The sequence below is a fragment of the Haliaeetus albicilla genome, chromosome 11 (genome assembly GCF_947461875.1).
Source record: "Haliaeetus albicilla chromosome 11, bHalAlb1.1, whole genome shotgun sequence".
NCBI classification, from domain to species: Eukaryota; Metazoa; Chordata; class Aves; order Accipitriformes; family Accipitridae; genus Haliaeetus; species Haliaeetus albicilla.
This window is the reverse complement of record NC_091493.1, coordinates 36487939-36508545: the sequence shown is the minus strand read 5'-3', so window position 1 is coordinate 36508545 and position 20607 is coordinate 36487939. Positions and strand designations below refer to the sequence as shown.

General features: G+C 41.4%; 1 protein-coding gene and 1 long non-coding RNA gene across 14 annotated transcripts in view; one reads left to right on the top strand and one right to left on the bottom strand.

The window, feature by feature from the left end:
• The first annotated feature begins 11206 nt into the window (after positions 1-11206).
• LOC138687803 (uncharacterized) lies at positions 11207-18689 on the top strand. Its single transcript, XR_011326936.1, has 2 exons — positions 11207-11519; positions 17933-18689. It is a non-coding gene; the product is annotated as an uncharacterized lncRNA (long non-coding RNA).
• TACC2 (transforming acidic coiled-coil containing protein 2) overlaps positions 13470-20607 on the bottom strand; it is a 148641-nt gene continuing 141503 nt past the window's right edge. For 10 of the 13 annotated variants that reach the window (XM_069797149.1, XM_069797143.1, XM_069797137.1 and 7 more), the window contains 4 exons: positions 16959-17119; positions 16252-16358; positions 15014-15134; positions 13470-14037 (listed from right to left, as the gene is read on the bottom strand). In XM_069797149.1, the coding sequence (XP_069653250.1) occupies positions 13972-14037; positions 15014-15134; positions 16252-16358; positions 16959-17119 (455 nt within the window). In that variant the 3' untranslated portion in view covers positions 13470-13971. The remainder of the gene's footprint in view (positions 14038-15013; positions 15135-16251; positions 16359-16958; positions 17120-20607) is intronic. The other 3 variants (XM_069797146.1, XM_069797147.1, XM_069797148.1) reach the window with 1 other exon arrangement.

Below are 20607 nucleotides of genomic sequence, written 5' to 3'. Positions count from 1 at the left end.
AATCAAAAGTCAAGAGATGTGAGTTAAAAAGGTAATTTTAATAGTTGGAATGGGGTGAGGACTCTGGTTACTAACAGCTGTTTGCCAGTAAAACACTCTCTGGCATTTTCTTTGAGGAAACCTCAAAAGATCTTTTCACATTAACCGTCTCCAGAATGGGTGTTAAGTTTCCTATTATTGTAAGCAAAGCATGGGAAGTTTGATACCCTGCGTGGGAGCCAGATGCCAGGCCCAGCACGGGCAGCAGCTGAGGAACAGTTGAGAAGTGACCAAGCACTATTGCCAGTTGGAAGAAAGAAGGAATTCCTGAGAAAAAGGAGTTTTCAGAAGGAATCTGAAGATGAGTTGGGGTGACAGGAGCATGAATAAGTGATGGCTCCGTTGTTTTAGTATATGGAAGAAAAAGAAAAGGGGGAAAAAATGTTTTAGTGATTCTGAAGAGACCAGACTGACCAGAGGTGACAAAAGAGGAGCTGAGGAGAGGCAAGAGATGCAGCAAGAGAACAGAACGGCTGCTAATGCCCTCCATAATTCTAGGGAAAATGGAGAAAGAGGGAAGAAAGGGTGTTTGAGAAGGTCTGAGCTGGAAGTAAGGTGCTTGTCTGAAGGGTTTCCAAATCCTCAGATGAAAGGTGCTTTAACTGTTGTATAACCTTGTTTCTAAAAAATAATATTACATTCCCAGGATCCAATACATGACCCTTTGTAAAAAAATCTGTCTGATGTTGATATCATCAGAATTTACTTCCTCAATTTTATTTTCATCAGTATGAAAAGGTAACACATATACTCCAGTTCTTCAGCCTGTTGGGTGGTATCCGTGGGCATCTATGTTTGTACACATATTTTTTGCATTTATATACGTTCCTTCAGGACTGACTTCTTTTTCCTTGACTTGAGCATGAAAGTTCCTCTATTACTCCTCCTGTTTGGAGAACATCAGGCAGCTGTGAAGTAATTTAATGAACTGAAAAGAAGTGATTGCTGATGATCCTAATCAGTCAGTTCTCTATTGCTGTTTGATATCTTGCTCCATCAAAGGAACAAATCATGAATGCGCAAATTAAGTGCGATTTAAGGACACTTAAATATTAACAGAATGGGACTGCAGATGAAATTGTAGTGGCTTTGATTCTTAACTTTCGAAATTCCTGTCAATCATTGTCATTGCTGTTATTATTTTGGATGTGCAAAAATGAGGTTTCGAAACCAGACAGCTGAATAAATCAAATAAGGCAAATACAGATATATGACAGAGAGACATTAATAATTGTCTGTAAAAGAAGTTTATCTGCTTCCTGCTTGCCAAGAGGTTTTTCTACTCTGATAATTCAAGAAAAATACTAAAAGTTTAAATGTTTATGCGTTAATTCTAGCTTAAATGCCAAAACAAAAGGGCTTGTTTCATGCCTGTGATCCATATTTGTTTTCTTGTGCTGCAGCCAGGCAATAGAGACAATAATTTTCTGCTGTTCTCTCACTCTGGAGATGCTGTGGGTGAGGCTCTCCTGCCGAGACACACAGAAAATAAACCCCTGAAAAGGAAAGGAAAGTAAAATCTGGGCTGCGGGTCAAAATGCCGTTCAGTCATCAAGGTCACTACTGCAAGTAAATAGGAGTACGGAGGTGCTAGCACAATTCAAGTGGCAGCAGCCTAGTGTGCATCTTAGGGATAGCAATCTCTAAAAAGTATCATGTGCGTGATGGTGGCCAAAGTTGCAGCCTCCTGGCTGCATTGCAGTTGGAAGAACCGCGTCGACTCAAATATTATATAAATACCGTTCATACGCACTTGGATTTTGCATGGTTGTGTTGAAGAGCTCCCAGGAAGAAGGATGTGATGGGCACCTTGTTCCTCGACAGTAGTGCTGTAAAACGGCCTAACTGTTCTTCAGCCCAGCAAGAAATTTTGCAGATACTCTAATGATAAGCTATGCAAAAATAGGCTTATTCCCAAACTAATTCAGGCATTACAATAAGCTGAAAGTCTGAAGCTTTATCTGAATCTGATCACTGGATTCAGAGTGCACGGGAGTGTTTCCACTGATACCTTCACACTATAGATCAGGTCATCTCCTTCCTTGTAATGAGATAATTACTGTAGATCGAGAGAGTATGACAACATGCAGATTTTCCTTGTGCTGCTGCTGCTTTTTTTTTTTTTTTTAATTAAAAAATATTTTAATTTGAAAGATCCCCAGCTTTCAGAAACAAGATGTTGCATCCCTACTATTCGGGGCATGAGATGCTGAGAGGAACACACCCCGTGGCTTTTCCTGCCTGGGATATAGCTTTGTAGCCTGCTTTCATTCCTGGGCTAGCTTTACCAACGTAACAAAGCTATACTGTATCATCACATATATGGAATGCTATGCTTCAGCTATCTTGAGGGAACAGCTTGGCTGCAGAATCGGAGGTATTGCTAGGGAATCGGTCCAGCAAAAGTGTTTCACGGATGCTGAGCAGCAAATGAATGGCTAGCACAGCTCCCGCTGCCTGCCAGCCCCGTCACAGTGATGGGTAAGTGAAAACTGGTTATTGCTGCCATAAATGTCCCTCTGTGGCATTTTTGTGTGTGTGCGTGTGCTGTTCCCTTGCCGTCAGTGAGATCATTTGACTTTTTCATGGGTTAACACATTGCTTTGTGTATACTGCTATTTTAAAAAGCAATTAAAAAGCTGAGTGATACTGCACAGCACACTCCTGTCAGTCTCTGCTAATCAAGGTGGTTACCTTCAGCTAACTGTAGCATTTTTGATTCCACTGAGATATGCAATTCTAGTTCAAGTAAGCGTATTTGAACTATATTTTACAGTAAAAAAATACTACAAAGCAAATAGCTTTTCCTGAGAACTACCTCAATTCACCAGAGCTAGCATGGCTGAAAGCAGTTTTCATTTTCTCCTGTCTTGAAGCCCTGATCATGATCTGTAAGGACTACAGCTTTTGTACCACCCCTCTCCTTCCCAGCCCTATTTCTCCTGGTTTTTATCACCGCCCAGTGTTGAGGATTAGCAAATCAAACACGCAGCTAACACCTCTGGAGGGTTTTTAATATATTCTGTGTCCTGTAGGTGTGAGGAGCAGGGCTGCTCCCATTTCTCTTGAAGATAATACAGTAGGGTGGGCAACAGTGGGTCTTCGACATGACTTGCAGCCAATATTCCAGGAAAAGATGCATCACGACCCGCTACAGCCAAACCTCCACCAAACCCGCGCTTGAACGGGCCTTCCCAGACCACGGTGAACTTTGTTAGACAAAACACATGGTGATTCCTCCATATGGACATCTGTGTTCATAGTGCAAATAAAATAGCATAGGAAAGCCTATGGAAGTATGGGTTTTATGGGTGGTCCTCCTCTCCCTGTCTTGTCTAGGGCCAGCCGTTAGGTCACTTGGTCTGTAGGGTCCCATGGTCCCCATCCACCCCCGTCGCTGCCCCAAGAAGCTGAGACTGAGATCAACCTTTCAGGAACACGTCTACAAGCAATGCAAAAAGCTCTGACAGTTTCTGGATTTGAATAAATAGATCTGGTAAGGATCCCGCAGGAAGCCCAACACTTCAAGAACACTTATAAGGAAAAAGGAGAAACTTGCCTTAAAGTGCTGCTACTTGGGTCAGGGAAAATAAAGTGCAATTTCCAAGGAACATCTCTCAGGTCACTGACTTGGACTTCTTCTGTGTGGGGGCAAAAAGAGTTCCTTTGTCTTCTGTGATCTTCTGTGTGGGGGCAAAAAGAGTTCCTTTGGATGGGGTTTCTGAGTATATAACCTTAGAGAAGAAAAAACAAGGAGGAAAACTTAAATATTAAGAGTTTTCAGATCTGCAGAAGGACTTATGTGCCTGTTTCTTTTTCCAGTTTTCTTAGCTGGCCTCAGTAAAGACTCCCCTCAAACCTTCCCTCACCTCTGCCTTTAGTCCATCACCGCTGCAAGAACATTTCCCAAAGCAAAACATATTTGTACCTTTTTTTTCTATTGTAAATTTCTACTGGTTTTATGCAATTTTTCTATTTTTACACAAATAGCAAACCCATAAACGAGCCCCTGATTTGGCACTGCAGCCTCTTTAGACTTTTCATGCAGAACTAGCAGAGTCTAATCTGATTTAAAATGCATCCAAATTCCCAGCAGCAACCGGCAGGAGAGCGGGACAAAGCTGACATCCAGACGGCCAGCCCTGAGAGGGGACCTGGAGCTGAGACAGGGCTGAGATACCTGAGGGCTGGTGTCTGTCTGCAGGCACCGCGCTTCAACCAGGGCAAAATTCCAATGGCAGCAACATCGCTAAACCTTGTCCTAATTTCAGCCATCGGCTCCAATCCCATTTCCTTTGCCTGACTGGGGTTTGTGGCCACCTTGACCTTCGTTTCCCAGTTATCAAAATAACATGAATGAAAATGCTTCTGTAGTTGCTGGGCAAATCTAGAGCAAAATTGTTTAAGAAAAAAAAAAAAAGAAGAAAAGAGAGGGAGAACTATTTTAAGAACTAAGTGCTGCAGCTGACTCTGTATTTCTGGAGACCAAAGCAGCCCGCAGGCCATCTGTCTCCTGGAGAACTGGTCTCCGAGACTGGGCACAGAAAGATCCTCAAGCACACATGACTGACTTAGGAATCAGCTCCAAGTCGGGGAGGACTGTTTTATTTGCTGGCTTGGGACACCCCATCCATGGGCTAGTAATCCTCTCTTCATCTTCCTGAAGAGAGCAAGCTGAAAGAGAGGTCACCAGGATTTGCCCCAAATAGCTCGGGTTCGCAGCGCGGTCCGGAGCCAAAGTTTGGATAAGCATAAAAAGCTTTGGATAAGCCACATTAAAGTAAAGGTCGGATGAGATCACTAGACTGCTGATCATTCATGAGCAAAGTATTATTTTCGGTTTCCACATGGGATCCTGATATTTGAGCAGGCAGAAAATGGCTTTTTCAAGGACTGCTTCTCTCTAACGTTAACAGGAGGCATCAAATCAAAGTTTTCTTTTTCTTCCCCTACCTGTCATCATCCTCAGAAGAGTCTCATCGAGGCCAGCTGCGAAAGCCTTATTGGCTTGCACAGTTCCTAAAATATCACAGCTGAAATTGCCAGCACTTGGTGAAACCCACTTGACTGCAACACCGCCTGCATTTCAAGATGACTGCACCCTGAACACGCACAGCTTTTTTTCATGCACACATCCGCCTCGGGGCCAGGGTTTTGACCCCGCGGCTGTGCTGGGATTCAGAAGGAAGATCTACTAAATCTAGAAAAAATCGACAGAGCAGAGCTGTGTCGGGAAGATGCTTCAGCAGAAGATCCTCCCCATCCTAAACCTTGGGGAGAGCTAACTGAACCAACGCAGGGACAAACCATTTGTTTTCTTCTGCGGCACAAACCTCACCAAATGCAAAACAGCCTGATAGGGCTTTCCACGAGCTGCTCCTACGCTTGATTACAGGAATGCTAATAACCCCGCTGCCAATGCCCCACGGGCACAGCCCTGCTCGGATGACTTCCCAATGAACATTTTTCCTGGCTCAGTTAACTGCCCCACTCATGGATTTGCTTCATCCTGGTGACTGACTTGCTCTTTCCAGAGTCATATTCATTGAAACTGAATATTTAACAAAACCAGACATGTTTATCCAATATGAGGAATCATAGCTGGCTGGAAGAGTATGGAAACTGAAGTGATGGAGACTGCCAAATACTCATAAGCACTGTTAACGGTACAGTGCAAAAGCAATGTCCAAAAAGGCAGCTCCCAAAAGTAAAGCTTAACCCTCAGAAGGACTAAAGGAAGGGAGAGGTGAAGACAGGGCTTGTCACTAACTGCTCTTACCTGCCCACGTACAGCTGGAGTGGCAGCTTTCGCAGATGCAGTGAAACACAGAGGTGAGACCGAAAAAAGCACCGAGGCCGTTTGATACTGCAAAGGTGCTTATTTCTCTTCTGTGACAGCAGATTGCTTTAAAAGTGTGTCTTAACCCCCCGCTCTGCAGCCCCAGCAAGGCTCGATGCTCACAGCTGACTGTGATTTAAATGGATCCTGCTTTAAACACAGCTTCTGGGTTTCTGGCACGCCTGCCGGTGGGGCAGCAGTTTTGATCCGGAGCTGGCTTGTACAGGCCTTAGCCATTAAGTCTTCATCCACTCAGCATAAAATAAAATAGAGTGAAACTTATCATGCCAATAAAGACTGACATTAGTAATCATCGTAGAGTTGGGAGATGCAATTTAGAGATTATTATGCTATTAGAAATTTAATTCTATTGACACACATATATGAGAACTTGAAATTAATAAATACACAATTTTGGATGTCTTCTTTTCATTCGATAAAAATCCTCCAAAATCTGCAAAGGGGGATAAGAACAAGTTGTTAAAGGGAGACAAAGAACATCCTCAAGATCACAAAAGCTCTGTGAAGGTTGGGAGAGCAGAGGAACAAAACCATGCATCAAAAATTTGTCTTTGAGCAAAAGCAGGCTCTGACCTGGCTGAAGAGGTGCCAACCCGTCCGTCTGAGCTCCAGGCCATTTCTGCAGACAGTGACCTTTCTGCACTGAAAATCAGAAACTGAGGGTGACCGGCATTGCTTAAAATAAGATGACAGACGTCTCAAATGAAGGCGGTAGCAATCAGTGACTGCATTTGAATTCCAGACTTTATTTTTTGGCCAAGTCTCTGCCGGTGTTCAAACACCTCCCCCCTTGAGCGTTTAAAGCAAAAAATGAAAAACATTTTGGTGAGGATGAAGGGCAGGAAGTCTTCAGAAAAGGGAAACGACTTCGAGTGAGAAATTCCCCTTCACCTTTCAAACAGTATCTCATATTTACAAGCCTTTTCAGCTAGCAGCTAAAAGGGTAGTTTTTGAAAGAAATATTGCCTGCTGGGCTAAATTGCCTGCTAGAAAAGGCGTAAGCAATTTTAGTAGTGGTGTATTCCTTCACAGACTACTGGTGCTAAGTGTGGAGCAGAAGAGGGTTGGGTGGCTACAAAATGCTCAGCCCCATCCTCCCACTCTCCTTTCTCTGCTTTAGTTTTGTTCCAGAAAAGTGCACTACCTGTCTCCATGGGAAACCTGTCCCTATGGCAACATACAGGGCAACATATAGGACTGTCTTGATGCAGACATGCTAGTACTTTGACAGGCCCTTCTTTTTGTGGCACTTCTTATGGTAACATCCTGAGATCGTCAGAGAGATGATGTGAGATCGCCTGTGTCCACACATTTGGATGATTTTCTGCCGAGAACTTGGTTTTGCAGCCCTTCACTTTTCCAGCTCTTGAACTCTCCGCCTTTATATCACCACTGCAATTTTGTCTGAAATGTGTTGCAAAATCTATGTATTTGCCTCTATCAGCAAAAATCTGTAACCTCAAAAGAGATGTTTTTTGACAAGACCTACTTTCCATAAAGCCACGCTGCCAAGTATCACATGCTGCTTCTGTGGTTCTTTCTGAACTGAATCCCACATTGGCTCTTCCCTTGTTTTGTTCAGTTGCTAACAAAGTTTACTTGTACCTACGCCACCACCGTGATGAATTTCTAGCTACACTTTTTATATACACTGTTACTTGGATTAACACCGTTATCATTTTTTTCCACTCTGTTGTGAGTAAATATGCTACATCTAAGCACATCATAAATTTACCAATTAAAAATATCCCGTGCACTGCTGGCTTTGGATGATAAGAGGGAATGTATGTGTATGCAGGGTGATAACCTTGAGCTCCATGAATTGCAGTCAGGACTTCTGATTTCAAAAGCATAAAGCTCCTCCCCAAGGGCAGTCACCAGCCACAGCCAAGAGCTCTGGGCTACGTCCTAAACATCTACAGGGTCCAGACAGGTTGAGACCCTTTGGAGTGATGCTCACAGTGAAACCTGTCACAGTGGTGCTTTCGTTGCACACAAAGACATGATAGCACAAAGTATGAGGGTGTTCTTTGTTTTAATCAGAGCCACATGACTAACATTTCACATAAAAAAAGGTTAAAAAAGAAACTGGTCTGTGACACCCAGATGTACTTAAAACTTCTTTCATTACATAGCACAGCCAGTATTGAGGTAATCTTCTCTGATCTAGATTTTAAAGCTCACGAGCCCCCAGAGTTGCTTATTCCTCACCAAGAAGAAAGGCAGCTTGGAACCTTGCTCTCACTGTGGGAAAATTCAGGCATGGATGAATATTGACACAAATCAAGTCATCAATTTGCATGTATGCTCTTTGAGAAAGTGCAGGGGCACTTTGCTCCGATGTGCCCTCCTGGTAGGTCAACAAAAAAGAAGTCCTATCATTTTTTAGTTGCCGCAGAAGGTATTTCATTATCAGTTTCTGCTCCTTTTGTCCCAACTGTCTGTCACCATTAAGGAAGACAGAAAGAGTACGCTACTGCGCCAGGAATGCTTAGACTTCAGAACAACCAAACTAAAGACAATTACTTTCTGTTTTACAGATGATTGGGCGTAGCTCTGCACAGTCACAGCAATTTTCTGTGTTTTTAACGGGGTTTAAAAAAGATTCCTTCTAGTTTGTTCCAATTTTTCTGTGCTTGTCTTCCCGTTAATGTTTATGCCCAGAACCATTGTGAAACCCCCATAAATACGGTTTATCATTTCTAGACGTATACATGCATGCACACTTCAGGTTCATAGTTAGGCAGGAAAAATGTCAGACCTGTAAAAAGCAAAACACAGCCCGTTACGTGCTGGGTGGCAGAATCAAACGGAGGCGGTGGGAGGCTGTGAGCCGCCTGAAGATCTGAGTCCTGGCTGTAGTCAGGAGCGACAGATGGTGTTTGTCAAGAGGATAGAGCCTTACCTTCTTATTTTATCATGGAAATATCACAGTAGAGAAAACTATCAACATTCCCTATTTTATCTAACAGATTTAAGAAATATATCCCACAGAAAAAAAGCCAGAATTCCTGCTGGAAAAGAGACCACCAGATGCAACTGGAAATCCCAGTTAAAAGATGCAGTTTTGTTTATCAAGAGACGTTGTTAGCCATTGCATGTATTTTATTTTCTCATTAAGGAAATGCACTGAGCATATACAGAGATTACATTCAATACTGATTTATCCTTACAGAACAATCAGAAAATAAAGATACAATCAATGCACATTTCCTGTGGCAGAACAGATTGAAGGAACTGATTCAAGCTGAGAATGAAATGAAAAATACTTAAACCAACTTAAGTGATTTTTACACAGATGAGATATTTAAGTCTAAATTAACATTCTCAGCCAAGACCTGTTGCATTGTTGCAATCTTTATATCCAACAGCTTTATCAGACTTGTGCCTAGCAACTAAGCATAGACCAGAACTGCCTTGTCCGAGAGCCCATTCGAACAAAACCCCAGCAGAACAGTCCCAGTCTGAAGCCGCAATCTACATGAGATATGAAAGGATCCATATGGAGGAAAGAGTACAATAAGACAAGGAGACAGTTTGGTCCATGTGACAGGCAACAGCTACAAGGCAGGCTTGGGTTATACTCTACGTGGAGATTTCACTGGTTTCACCTGAAGAAGCTCTCTAGAGTTTGCAACCTTAATAAAATTTTTGTGAATGTGCAGAATTCTATGACGCACTGCCTGGAACTGATTTTTCAAAGAATTATACTGAAAAAAAGTCACAACACAAAGCTAGTGGAAAAACTACTTTGCCACATATTTTGTGAGTTCCATAAACTTGACGACCAAATCTCTTTCCAAATGGGGAACTAAAACTAGAACTCAAAAGATGACCTCTACTTCAATTACACCAGCTGAACCTTAAGCCAGTCCTATGCATGTTGTGTGCCAGAAATTAGATCAGATCATCACAGTTGGACATTAAAATCTACAAATATCACTCATCTGCTTGTCTGTCCCTCTCAGTTTTGAATCAAAGGAGGTACCACCCTGCTCTCCAATATTATAGACCTAAGACCCTGCTTAGTGCTATCACATCGTGCGTTATGTCACTTCTCGTCTTGCCTAGTTTCACAATATAACCATGGTTCGAAGGACCCTCTGCCTACTAGCTAGTGATGCACAATGCCTTCCATGATGGGGCCCATTCTGGATCATTTAAGACTGCAACAAATGGGATTATTAAAAATGTTGATTTAGTTCCTTACATCTCTAAAGATCTCCAAGTCATTTCGTTCACTTTGCAAAATGAAAAGGATACATAAACCACCACCAATCAACTCAATCACATCATCGAAGAGGGAGACACATACTGTTACTCTCTAAGAATAAAGTTTAGGACAGTGAAGAATTAATTACGTAGTTGAAACCGCATGAAGAATTTGGATAAACAAAAATGTTATTACTCGAGTCATAATTTGCCTACAAGACAGGAATGAACCACTTGTTCTCAAAACCAGCAGTAAAGATAGAACGAGCTTATCTTTGGAGGGAGCCTCCTAGTTCAAAACAACTTCCAAGCTCTTTTTTTTCTTCTTTTTCTCAAAGGATCAGAAAAGAGAAGACTGGAAGGGTGTTTTTTTTCAGGAAATATACATAATACAGCATACCTCCATGGATTGTTCTCTTAATGACCTTCTTTTAGCAGTTTGCATTAATACTAAATCATCTTTATTTCAAGTTTTCTGGCTTTGTCCAGTTTGCAAATGTTCTCTGAAAGACTAATTTGCTTGCTAGAATTTTCAATCACTTTGTGCTTGAAAATGTTAGCTTGCTTTTGAATGTCTGCCAACAGTAAACAGCATTTGGAAGATATTGGTCCTTTACCCTACTACAAGGCTATCTGCAGCTCTATGTACTATCCTCTAAAATGTAGGAAAATGTTACGTATTTGCACGATCAACCCCTTACAATAAACAAGAAGAGGGCAGCGTTTCTTACATATAGGTCAAGACATATTTAGCAGATGGAACAATTTTTACCTGAACATCTGTCAGGCCTGCCTACTGCTTTTTGCCTACCGAGGAATATGGTACATGGAGTAACGTGATTAGGAAATACAATGATCCCTTTCTAAGAAGGCGGACTTGTTGCTTCAGGATACTCTTTTTTCCCCCCCTCATGTCAGCTTCAACAATGGGTGCCACAGCAACGTGAAGACGAGGAGAGAGAAGTAGCTCGTGGAGGTGGTGACTCTTGAAGCCAGGCTTTTTACATTGCAGTTGTTTGAGTAGCAGCAGTGAACGCTCACGCCAGGCGCCCTGGACCCGTCCCTCCTTGCCCGCTCGCAGAAGGACCTGAACGAACAGGACTTCATAACGCCACCTACGACAGAGCCACGTTGAGCCCAAACGGACCTGCAGGTTCGCGGTCACCCGCTCCTGTCTGCAGCATCCCCTCAGCATGAACCTGACCGTCCAATATTGAGCAACAACCCTAGGTTTGGCCATTCCGTACAAGTAAATGAATACAATTGCATCAGATTACAGCCCACTAACATGCTCCCACTTAAATTAAATAATTGTAATTCATCTTAGATGCAACTGATGCAGCTTAAGTATCTCGGAATGTGCTCAAGTGCAGTGCCTCATTAGCTTCTTTTCCTTCCTAATTTCCAGGTAAGTCATTTCACTTAAATTTAGTTTAAGTAGGATTTAAGTAAGAAGTAGGCAATACTTAAAATGCTTTTTTACAGTTTTCACATAGTATGGATACAGCTCATCATGGCATACTGACAAATCATACTCACTGGGATTTTGTATCGGATTGCTGCTAAACCAATAAAATAAGGAATTGAGATTTATTAATAGGGTTTATTTTGAGAGGAAACACCTACCTTTGTTTTTCTCCTTAGCTTACTAAATATTCTTCTCTTTCCAACACTGATTATTTCTGTTATGGAAAATTTAATGAGTCTGAAGTGTTTATGACTACTTACTTGCTTGTCCTCTAATGACCGCACACGCATCTGAATGCCCTGGACATTGCTGAGTTCCTTGTCTGTTACAGTCTTCATCACTAGAACCTACACAGGTGTAACACTGTAGAGCTTCGCCTGGCATTAAAGAAAAAAAGACCACTTATAACAGTAGTGTTTAGAGTTTACAAAAAATATTTTACAGTATCAGCTACACAGTCTTTATAATTATGTTTGAAGCACATGCAAAAAACTGCAAAAAGGTTTAAAAAACCCCTAAGGATTCTGCAAATCCTATAAATTTTTCTTTTTTAGAAGTGGTCCAGATACCGATTTTAAAGATTAAAAAAATCAGCCACGTATTATTTAGTTGTTACAATTTGCACTTAAAATAATCCAAGAACATCTGATGTTCTGTAACTGCATCCACACCTTCTTGCAACATTTTCAGAGTAAGGTCCACTGGAACAAGTTGGAGCATCATGGTTTTTCCCCCCTCCGTCATGATCTTTGGTCCACAGTACCAGGAAAAAGGACATTGTAAACACAGAAAATCTTACTATGATCCGTATTTCATCTTCTCCTAAAGTATCAATTCAGCTGGAAGGCACAACAGTATATCTTAAAGAGTTTTGCTTTTGTTTAAACGTTACAAATGTAACTCAATCCTCTTTCTTTTCCTTGGTTCAAACGACATGGTATTTTCAAGGGCAAGCATGAATTTGGAATATATTTAAAATACAATACTTCAAACTGCAGAGCAGAAGGCACACTTGCTGTCCACAGGGACACGTGCATTGAAATTTGTTAGCATACATATTTATGTTTACATTACATGGCAGAGGTGAAATTCTGTGCTGCTAACCACATACACAAAATAATCTGAAAACAAACCAACCCAGGAGAGAAGCCCAGAACATCAAAGAGGCTCAGCCATGCTTGAAATAGGAAATGAAAAAGAAGTTAAAAAAGGAAAGAAAAGGGAGTTGACTTACTTTTGAGTACAAAAAGGGAGCTGACAAGAACCAGGCTGACGACTGTCCACATCATGGAGATACAAGAGATGTACCATTAGTCAAAGAAAGCAGTTTGTTTGCTATTAAAGCCTTAATGCTTATCTTACATACCTAATCCTCTGCAGAGGATAACTTACAGGATAAAGAGGTGTGCGAAAACGCTACTTATCTAGCTTATTCTGGTTGTACTTCTAATCACACGTATTTCATCTCCACAAACCTTGTAGGCAAATTCTTCCAGTAGCAGAAAAAAGAAAATGTATTCACCTTTCAGTGATAGATATGCTTAAAAACCACCATCCCATCATCACATGTCACAGCCTCCAACTCATGCAAACAGTCTCATTACATTTGCCTATGGGATTTGCTGGATCAGGGTCAGAGTATTAAACATTTTGAAGGGTTAAGCCTATGCTTGAGACCTGAGTGGTCCAAATCTAGCATATATATATATTTATAGAGAGCAAGATATAGACAGAGGTACGTGCGCATAAGTAGTATGTTCTTGTGAGCCACGAAGTACTCCAAGCAGTGACCCATGAAGTGCTTTCTGTGAAGGAATTCATTAACGAGAGCTGCTATATCTCGCGCTCCACATGAAGTAAGCAAGTGAAGTACATAAAATAGAGCCATACTTATCTTCAACTTTCAACGAAAAAATTTATTTACAATAGAGAATTTCATTTAAGTGACATGCATTTTCATTTTTTTTTCATTTTTGATTTTATTTTACAAATCAGCAAATGCAGATAAAGTTTACACTCCTTAAGGCAAGAGTCCCCATGCAAGTAATACATGTTTATATTAAATCCAAAAGACATCCAACATGGGAACTCATGTACAAAGGGAAGGCTAGGATCAGCAATTTGTAATTTCTTAGAGAACTTGACAATCTCCCTGATACAGGAACTTTGAGATCAACTTGCTATGAATTATACTATGAAAATGCAAACAATAGCAAGAAATTCTGATAGTCATCTTAGTACTGCATACAATTAAATCAACTTTATTTAGAAAGAAAATACAGTAGTGCATACGAAAAAGTGAAAATATAACCCGTCCACATAAATGTATGGACATCAGTGTGCCAATGGTCATATTGCACTCAATATCGAAGTCCAGAAATTTGGTTAAAAGTTAGCTTTTCCCCATTTTGGCAATCAGTTCATCACAAATCTTTGTTAATTCTTCTATCTCCTTATTCTGGAAAATAAAAGGCAATATTAAGTATTATGAAAAATATTGTTGCATTACGATGAGTGGGTTTTTTTTAAATTATCCAACCTTTGGGAGAAGTGTGGGACAATTAAGCTTTCTCCGATACTGAGAACAGAATATCTATACATATAAAGAGAGATATATAGGTATATATATACATACATAGTACAGCTACATACAGTGCATTCTAACAATATGCTTACTTATTTCACATACAGATCCTCCAGCTTCAATAAATACAATTTAGCACTAAAGCAGACAGCTTTATAGCAGTCGTTCCTAGCACACAATAATAATACATAGTGTAAATTTGTTTCTAGGCTGCACTTTTATAGCATTATTTTCAACCTGTTTTCCAGGGGCTCTAAGCAAGGACGAGCTGTACTATACTGAAAGCAAGCTCCTTTGCTGAGCTAGGGAACTCAAGATATAAATAGGGAATTCCTACAGTCACTTTTGCCCTAAGCTGTACAGATCTGCATCTGATCATTTTGTCTATGTTAACAGTGGAGGCACGTAAGCTAGCCTTGGAATTACAGCTAAAACTAAAAATGGAAACAAAAACCGAAAGAAGAACTAAAACAAGAAGATCTGAAACCCAAGAAACAAAGCAAACCAAGGGCCCTTCTAAGTACACAGGTGCACACTGAGCTTTGACCGAGCCCAAATCAGCCCCAAGCGCTAGCCCATGGCCGAGATCAAAGCCTGGCAGATGGGTCTGTTTGCCTGAACTGGCCAGTGCTCGCAGCTGATTTTGTTATAAGGTTTGGGCAGTGCTGCTCCCCCCAGGGCCGGGGAGCTGCCCAGCCAGCTGGACGTGCGGAGCAAGACAGGTCCTTGGGCAGATCTTGGCTGCAATCTGAGGTCCAGAGGAGAGCTAGATGCAGCCACTCTGGGGAAGTTTCACTTAACTTTGGTCATCCTGTTGACTTCTGCATTAAAGAGCTGAATTGCTATTTACCTTTTGTTCCAGTGTTCTTTCCAATGCGTCCACTTTCAGCTGCTCTTTACGAAGGCTGGCCTGATATGCTGCTTGCTCTTGCTGAGCCTTGCCTCTCACTTGTGCAATTTCAGCATTGGCTCTAGAAAAACACAGATTTTTGTCACGTCAGGTTCTCTACAGGAAAGGACAGTGGGTACCAAAGGATGGACTGCATCTTAACAGACGGGTGGTGAGGCCAGGGCTGCTTTCTGCATGTCTTTGAAAGTATTCTGAGACTTGTCCCTAGAGACTTTTCATGACTCCCTCTCTTGCTCAGCAGAGGCTGCAAAGTCTTTTCTTAATGTCTGTGTCATTCCCTTCACGCTTCTCTCAGATATCTGTGCCAGGTTCACAAATATCACTTAGGTAGCAGTGTTTTATGACCGTTTCTAAACTTGATCTCCAGCTCTAACAGACTAGACTCACAGCTGGGACAACAGATGGAAAGCAAATCCAAGTCTTACTTCACTTTAGGCACTGAACAATCCTAGCGACATTTTGGAAACATCTCTTGGGTCTAGGGGACTGTAATATGAGTCCTGAATGTAATCCCTAGAAATGCTTAATTTGTCATTACACGTAAACATAGAAAAAAAAATATTCAAAAAAATCAACCAGTGCTGCCTCTCTTAAGCCACAATCCGATGTTCACTCCTTAATGGTGGCTTAAGGAGTTACTATCCGTGCACATCTGGCACGATCTTTTGTGCAACTATTCCTCGTCACCCTCAGCACAAGTTGGGCTGATCCAGCTTAGATAACCGGCGTTACTAGGGAGAGACCGCCTGACTGATTCTGCACTGAAACAGTCGAGCAGCACTTACATGTTCTGTTCTGCTGATTGACGCAGGGGCAATAATACAGCACAGGGGCAATAGCAAATCTCTGGGGGCAGGAATACTGGCTGCAGGTGCAAATATCTGAGCATAGACCTCCACAGCTGCATAAACCTAGCTAATGGCTTCTTTCTGGTTCTTCCCTGGAAAATATGTTATAGAAACATGAAGACATTTGATAGAGACAGAAATTTAAGGTGTTGCATATGGAAGAAACACCAACACGTTACAGAAGTTCTCATTAGAGCATTTCATTCCACCCTCCATCACAGAGCAGCCTGTGCTCTGCATATTGAAGGAGCAGGTTTGGGATGCAAGGTCCAGCCACAGGAATCCTCCTGCAGCATGAACTCCTGAAAAGAGATGTGTACAATCAGTTACCTGTCCAGTTTTTCCTCGGCATGAATTTTGAGTGCTTGATACCTCTGCTCTTCCTTCTTCACTCGTGATAAATATTCCTGCGCACATTTCTTTAACACTTCTTCATTCTTAAATGAGAAGATTACATTAAATTTAATCCGAGAGGTTGAAGTGTAGGACAGGCACCTATTTGCAGGAGTCACATTCAGATATAGCAAAGGCTGCAGTCTAACACTGGCACCCCCTCACAGAGGCCATCTGAAGCAATATTACATGATGCAAAAAGCTTTACAATTCTTCTGTTTGCATTTGATACAAGGCTGCAATCCTTCATCTGAGGATTACATTATGTCATGCACTTCAGACATAACCTGTAACCTTAGGAATTCATGTCCTAGCTTTTAACAGAATGCTCAATCCAGAAGCCAGCCCTGACATGTGCTCAAGTCCCACGGTTATGTGACATCTATTCAAATCACAGTGCCACACATGGGAGCGAGTTACTCTTGTGCAAAATCTTCATCTTTTTAAAGCTATTCCAAAACAAAAGCATAAATAAATGAGGATTCACGTTTCCCCCCCCCCCCCACGCCCCCCCAGCACACTTCACTCTAATGTAGTACATCAGATTTGACTGGAAATGATGTGCCTTCTGTTAAGTAGCACTGGTATACATGACAGCCTGCTCAGCTTTGCTCTTTAAAGGAGGAGACTTTAACACGACTCACCTTCCGAAACCCCTCCAATACTTCTTTCATTTTTTCATATCTCCTGAAAAGATCTGCCAGTGATTTCTCCACTGAGTTCAGATCTGCCAAAGCTTGTTCCTTCTCCACTATCAGTTGCTGAACAGTGTGGTGGGAGACAGATTTCTCTCTCTGTTCATCCTCTGTTAGAAAGAAGAGAGGGGGAGGAAAAAAAGTGATTTTCAGAAGGGTAATAGTAGTGAACACTGATTTCACGATCATCTATAGTTTCTACTATACGGTGCTCTACATTGTGTATTAGTAAGTTTGCAGGATCCAGAAAACTCATTCTTACATAAAGACACAATCCTGTTTTGGAAAAAGGTTGCTAAATACAGTGATATTTAAATATTTTGATGTTGGGGAAAAATGTGAACATATCTCTGTACTGATGATTTATTTCACTCTGAACTCAGCTGTTCCCATGAAAAAGGCAGGTGTTGGATTTCCCTTGTTTTCCTGAAGATGCACTAGCTGAAGGAAAGGACATTTATGCATATTACTAGCACTGGCAATAAATTATTTGCCACTGATGATATGTGCTTGTCATCTCCTGGCATCTCTTCTAATCCTGTACAAACAAGGCACTTTGTTTAATGGAAATCAACTCAAATTCTTCCCTTGGAAATAAAGTGTTTTGCAAACTCTCATTCTTAGGATTACTGTAGCAAGTGCCAGAAAGGAAATCAAACATTAAACTGACTTTCTAAGTTCTGGCCTGCAGAAAACATCTTCCAAGATTCTCCTGTGTATAGTTCAATTTGAGGCAGGGATGGCAGGAAGAACATAACAGGAATCCAAGTCCACACGAAGAGAACTTTTCAAAGGAATTGACCTAGTAATAAATTGGAATACCCATATAACACTGGAAGAAAAGGTCTGCCATTGTCTTCCAAAATGCTTCCTCGTTGTTTGCTTCATATCCTAAAATATGATTTTTGTGTCCATGTTTTAAGGGCTACTTCGAATGATACTGAAATGAAACCAACCTGCAAAATACAGTGGTTTTATATGACCATTCTCCTATGTCTATGATGGAAACTAAAATAAGGTAAGAAGTGCTTGCACGTAAAAAGCGCAGGCCATTTCAGAATCTACAACTTTTCATTCAGGCCTTTATATTTTGAAATACAAAGAACTAAACAAGAGTTTGTTTTTTTTTTTATTTGAATAGAAGTCTTCATCTGAATTAAGTATTTCATAGTGCTGGTCAGCGCTGAAATGTCAAAGTTGATACTGTCAATTCCCAAGCTGAGATTAATCTCTTCCTTTTGCATATTTCGATCCTTTCATATTCTTTTTTGCTAGCCTAACTAAGCCCAGAGCAGCAAGGATGCCATGCCGTGTGTCAGCTCATGTTGGCTATGTTCCGTGCTCCTCTGCATGCCCCCTGACAGCACTTTGCTGGGGCAGAGCCTGATCTGAGGTTATTTTGCTCTATATGATGCAGAAGACGGAACGAACCAGAGAAGCTCTCAGGACCTGCACCAAGTTTGCAGCACTGGAAGCTGCAACACCTTTATTTTACTGATGAACAAACACCTTTGACATGGCAGAACTGAAAAACCCAGAGCCCTGTAATGCCACATCAGTTTGATAACATTTAACATTTCATAAAAAGTAAATATTCTTTTCTATTTTGCCTTCTTAAAGATACTCTGTGGTCATCTGCAATGTCAAAAGAACGTATTCTCAAGTAAAATGAGAAAACCATTTGTCATCTTTCGTTTATTTTTCTACATCTGAGAAGTTGTCACCTGGTGTTCCAGCACAAGGTTTATTTAATCACGCTGGAGATTACACACTGTCTAGCTTAATTCCAAAACACTTACTGGCAGGATCCTGTTCTTTGGCAAAACCTCTGTCGTCGTAACTCCGTGCAGGGGAAAGGATCCGTTTGCATGATCACGTAATGTACTTAAATGTATTTAATGTCAGAACTCTACTTTTTCTGAGACTGCTGTCTGCGGTATTTTAGCAACTTCCTTCTTATTTGTTTCTAGGGCAATCTAGAAAGTTAGTAATTCGTGACTCACTCCCTCGCAGCTACCGAGCTCTTCCCGTACCTCCCAGTGCATCGCTGTGCCCTCCTCTCTCCTCAGCTGGACCTCAAACCCTCATTCCCAGCCCCACTTCGACCTGCACACGGGAATTAGGGGCAAGGATATCCGATGCTCCTCTCCTCCTCTCCCTTCCACTACATGCTAGAGGTGTCCACGGACCAGGGAGCGAGCTGAGGCCTCGTTCGACTCCAAGGGGAAAACAGGAATTTATAGTGGGGAAGGGAGTGACATATAAATTGAAAAGAGGGAAAGCTTCCAGTGAGCTTTAGGAAAGGGGCATCCAATAATCTCAGAGAACAGTTAAGATACATTTAAAACCAAAGTGGCTAAATAAGCAGAAACTGGAATCTGGCTGGAGGGGGCCTGGAAGAGCTACGTGATATTTTCTAAAACTATGAATTAGCTTTAATGAAAAAGCCGCTTAGTGGCACTGTGCTGCTAATAGTCTGCCAGTCAAATCTTAGTTAAGCAGTTACAGATACTTATTTCTAAAGATATTTATGAGGTTATGCGATTAAAATGTTTTAATTAAATGGCTTCCATGTCTGCAACACACACTGTCCACAGCTCACCAACAATAACAACAGTATGCTCAGGACTAACACTATCCAAATTGACAGAATCAGAGCACCACCACAGCAGATCCGCTTTCAGGCTCAGCTCAGTATTACTTACATTACTTAATGGGAATGCAGCAAACGGAGAACAAAAGCAAAAGAAACTAAAAATGCAAAATGCTGGTGTGAAAGTTGGTGAAAAGCTTTACTTACCAGGCTTGCCTGATTTGTTTTTGCAAGCAAATAGCAAGAAGCAACAAAAACGGAAGCAAAATAGAAAATCAGGAATTGTTAGGAAAGCAGAAAGTAAGTAATGCAACAACCTGTAATGCACAAAGCATAACATCTGTTTTTCAGAATGAGAATTTAATTATGCATTTAAACGTACAAGTATAAGGATACATTTTTAACAGAAAAAAACCCCAACATTACAAATCCAACAATAAAAAGGAAATCCACGACAGGGATTTGGGAAGGGAACTGTGGATGGCTGTGATCAAGGGGTGTGTGTAGGGTGGGGTGCAGGGAACATCGGGGTTACGCAGGCTCCGCTCCATACGGCTGTCAGTGCCACGCAGTTGTGAGCTGCAAAACTTGGGCAACAGTCAGCAAAGCAGTAGCAGAAGCAGCAGGCTAGCCTGGAAAGCCTGTTCTTTTTTCTCCCCCCTCCTCAGTATATAAACAAGAATGTGTTAGGGGCTGAGGCAAGTGTAAGAAAAAAGGAAAAAAGGTTAAAGCGCCAGGAAAAAATATGCAAAGAGACGCTAACAGGGATCTATACACTGACAGCTTGCAAGCTCTAGCTGTACGGAGTGTGGCATGAAACTAATTGCATAAGCTAAGTCGGGTAATATTGGGTTCCATTCGTATATGACAGCAAATACTAGACCTGCCACAGCCCTTGCAATCAAAGGCAATTACTGTTTGCAATGCATGTTTTCAGTGCCTTTACAGGCAAACATGCACAATCACATATTGTTAATATGGAATATTTTCAATACTCATTATACA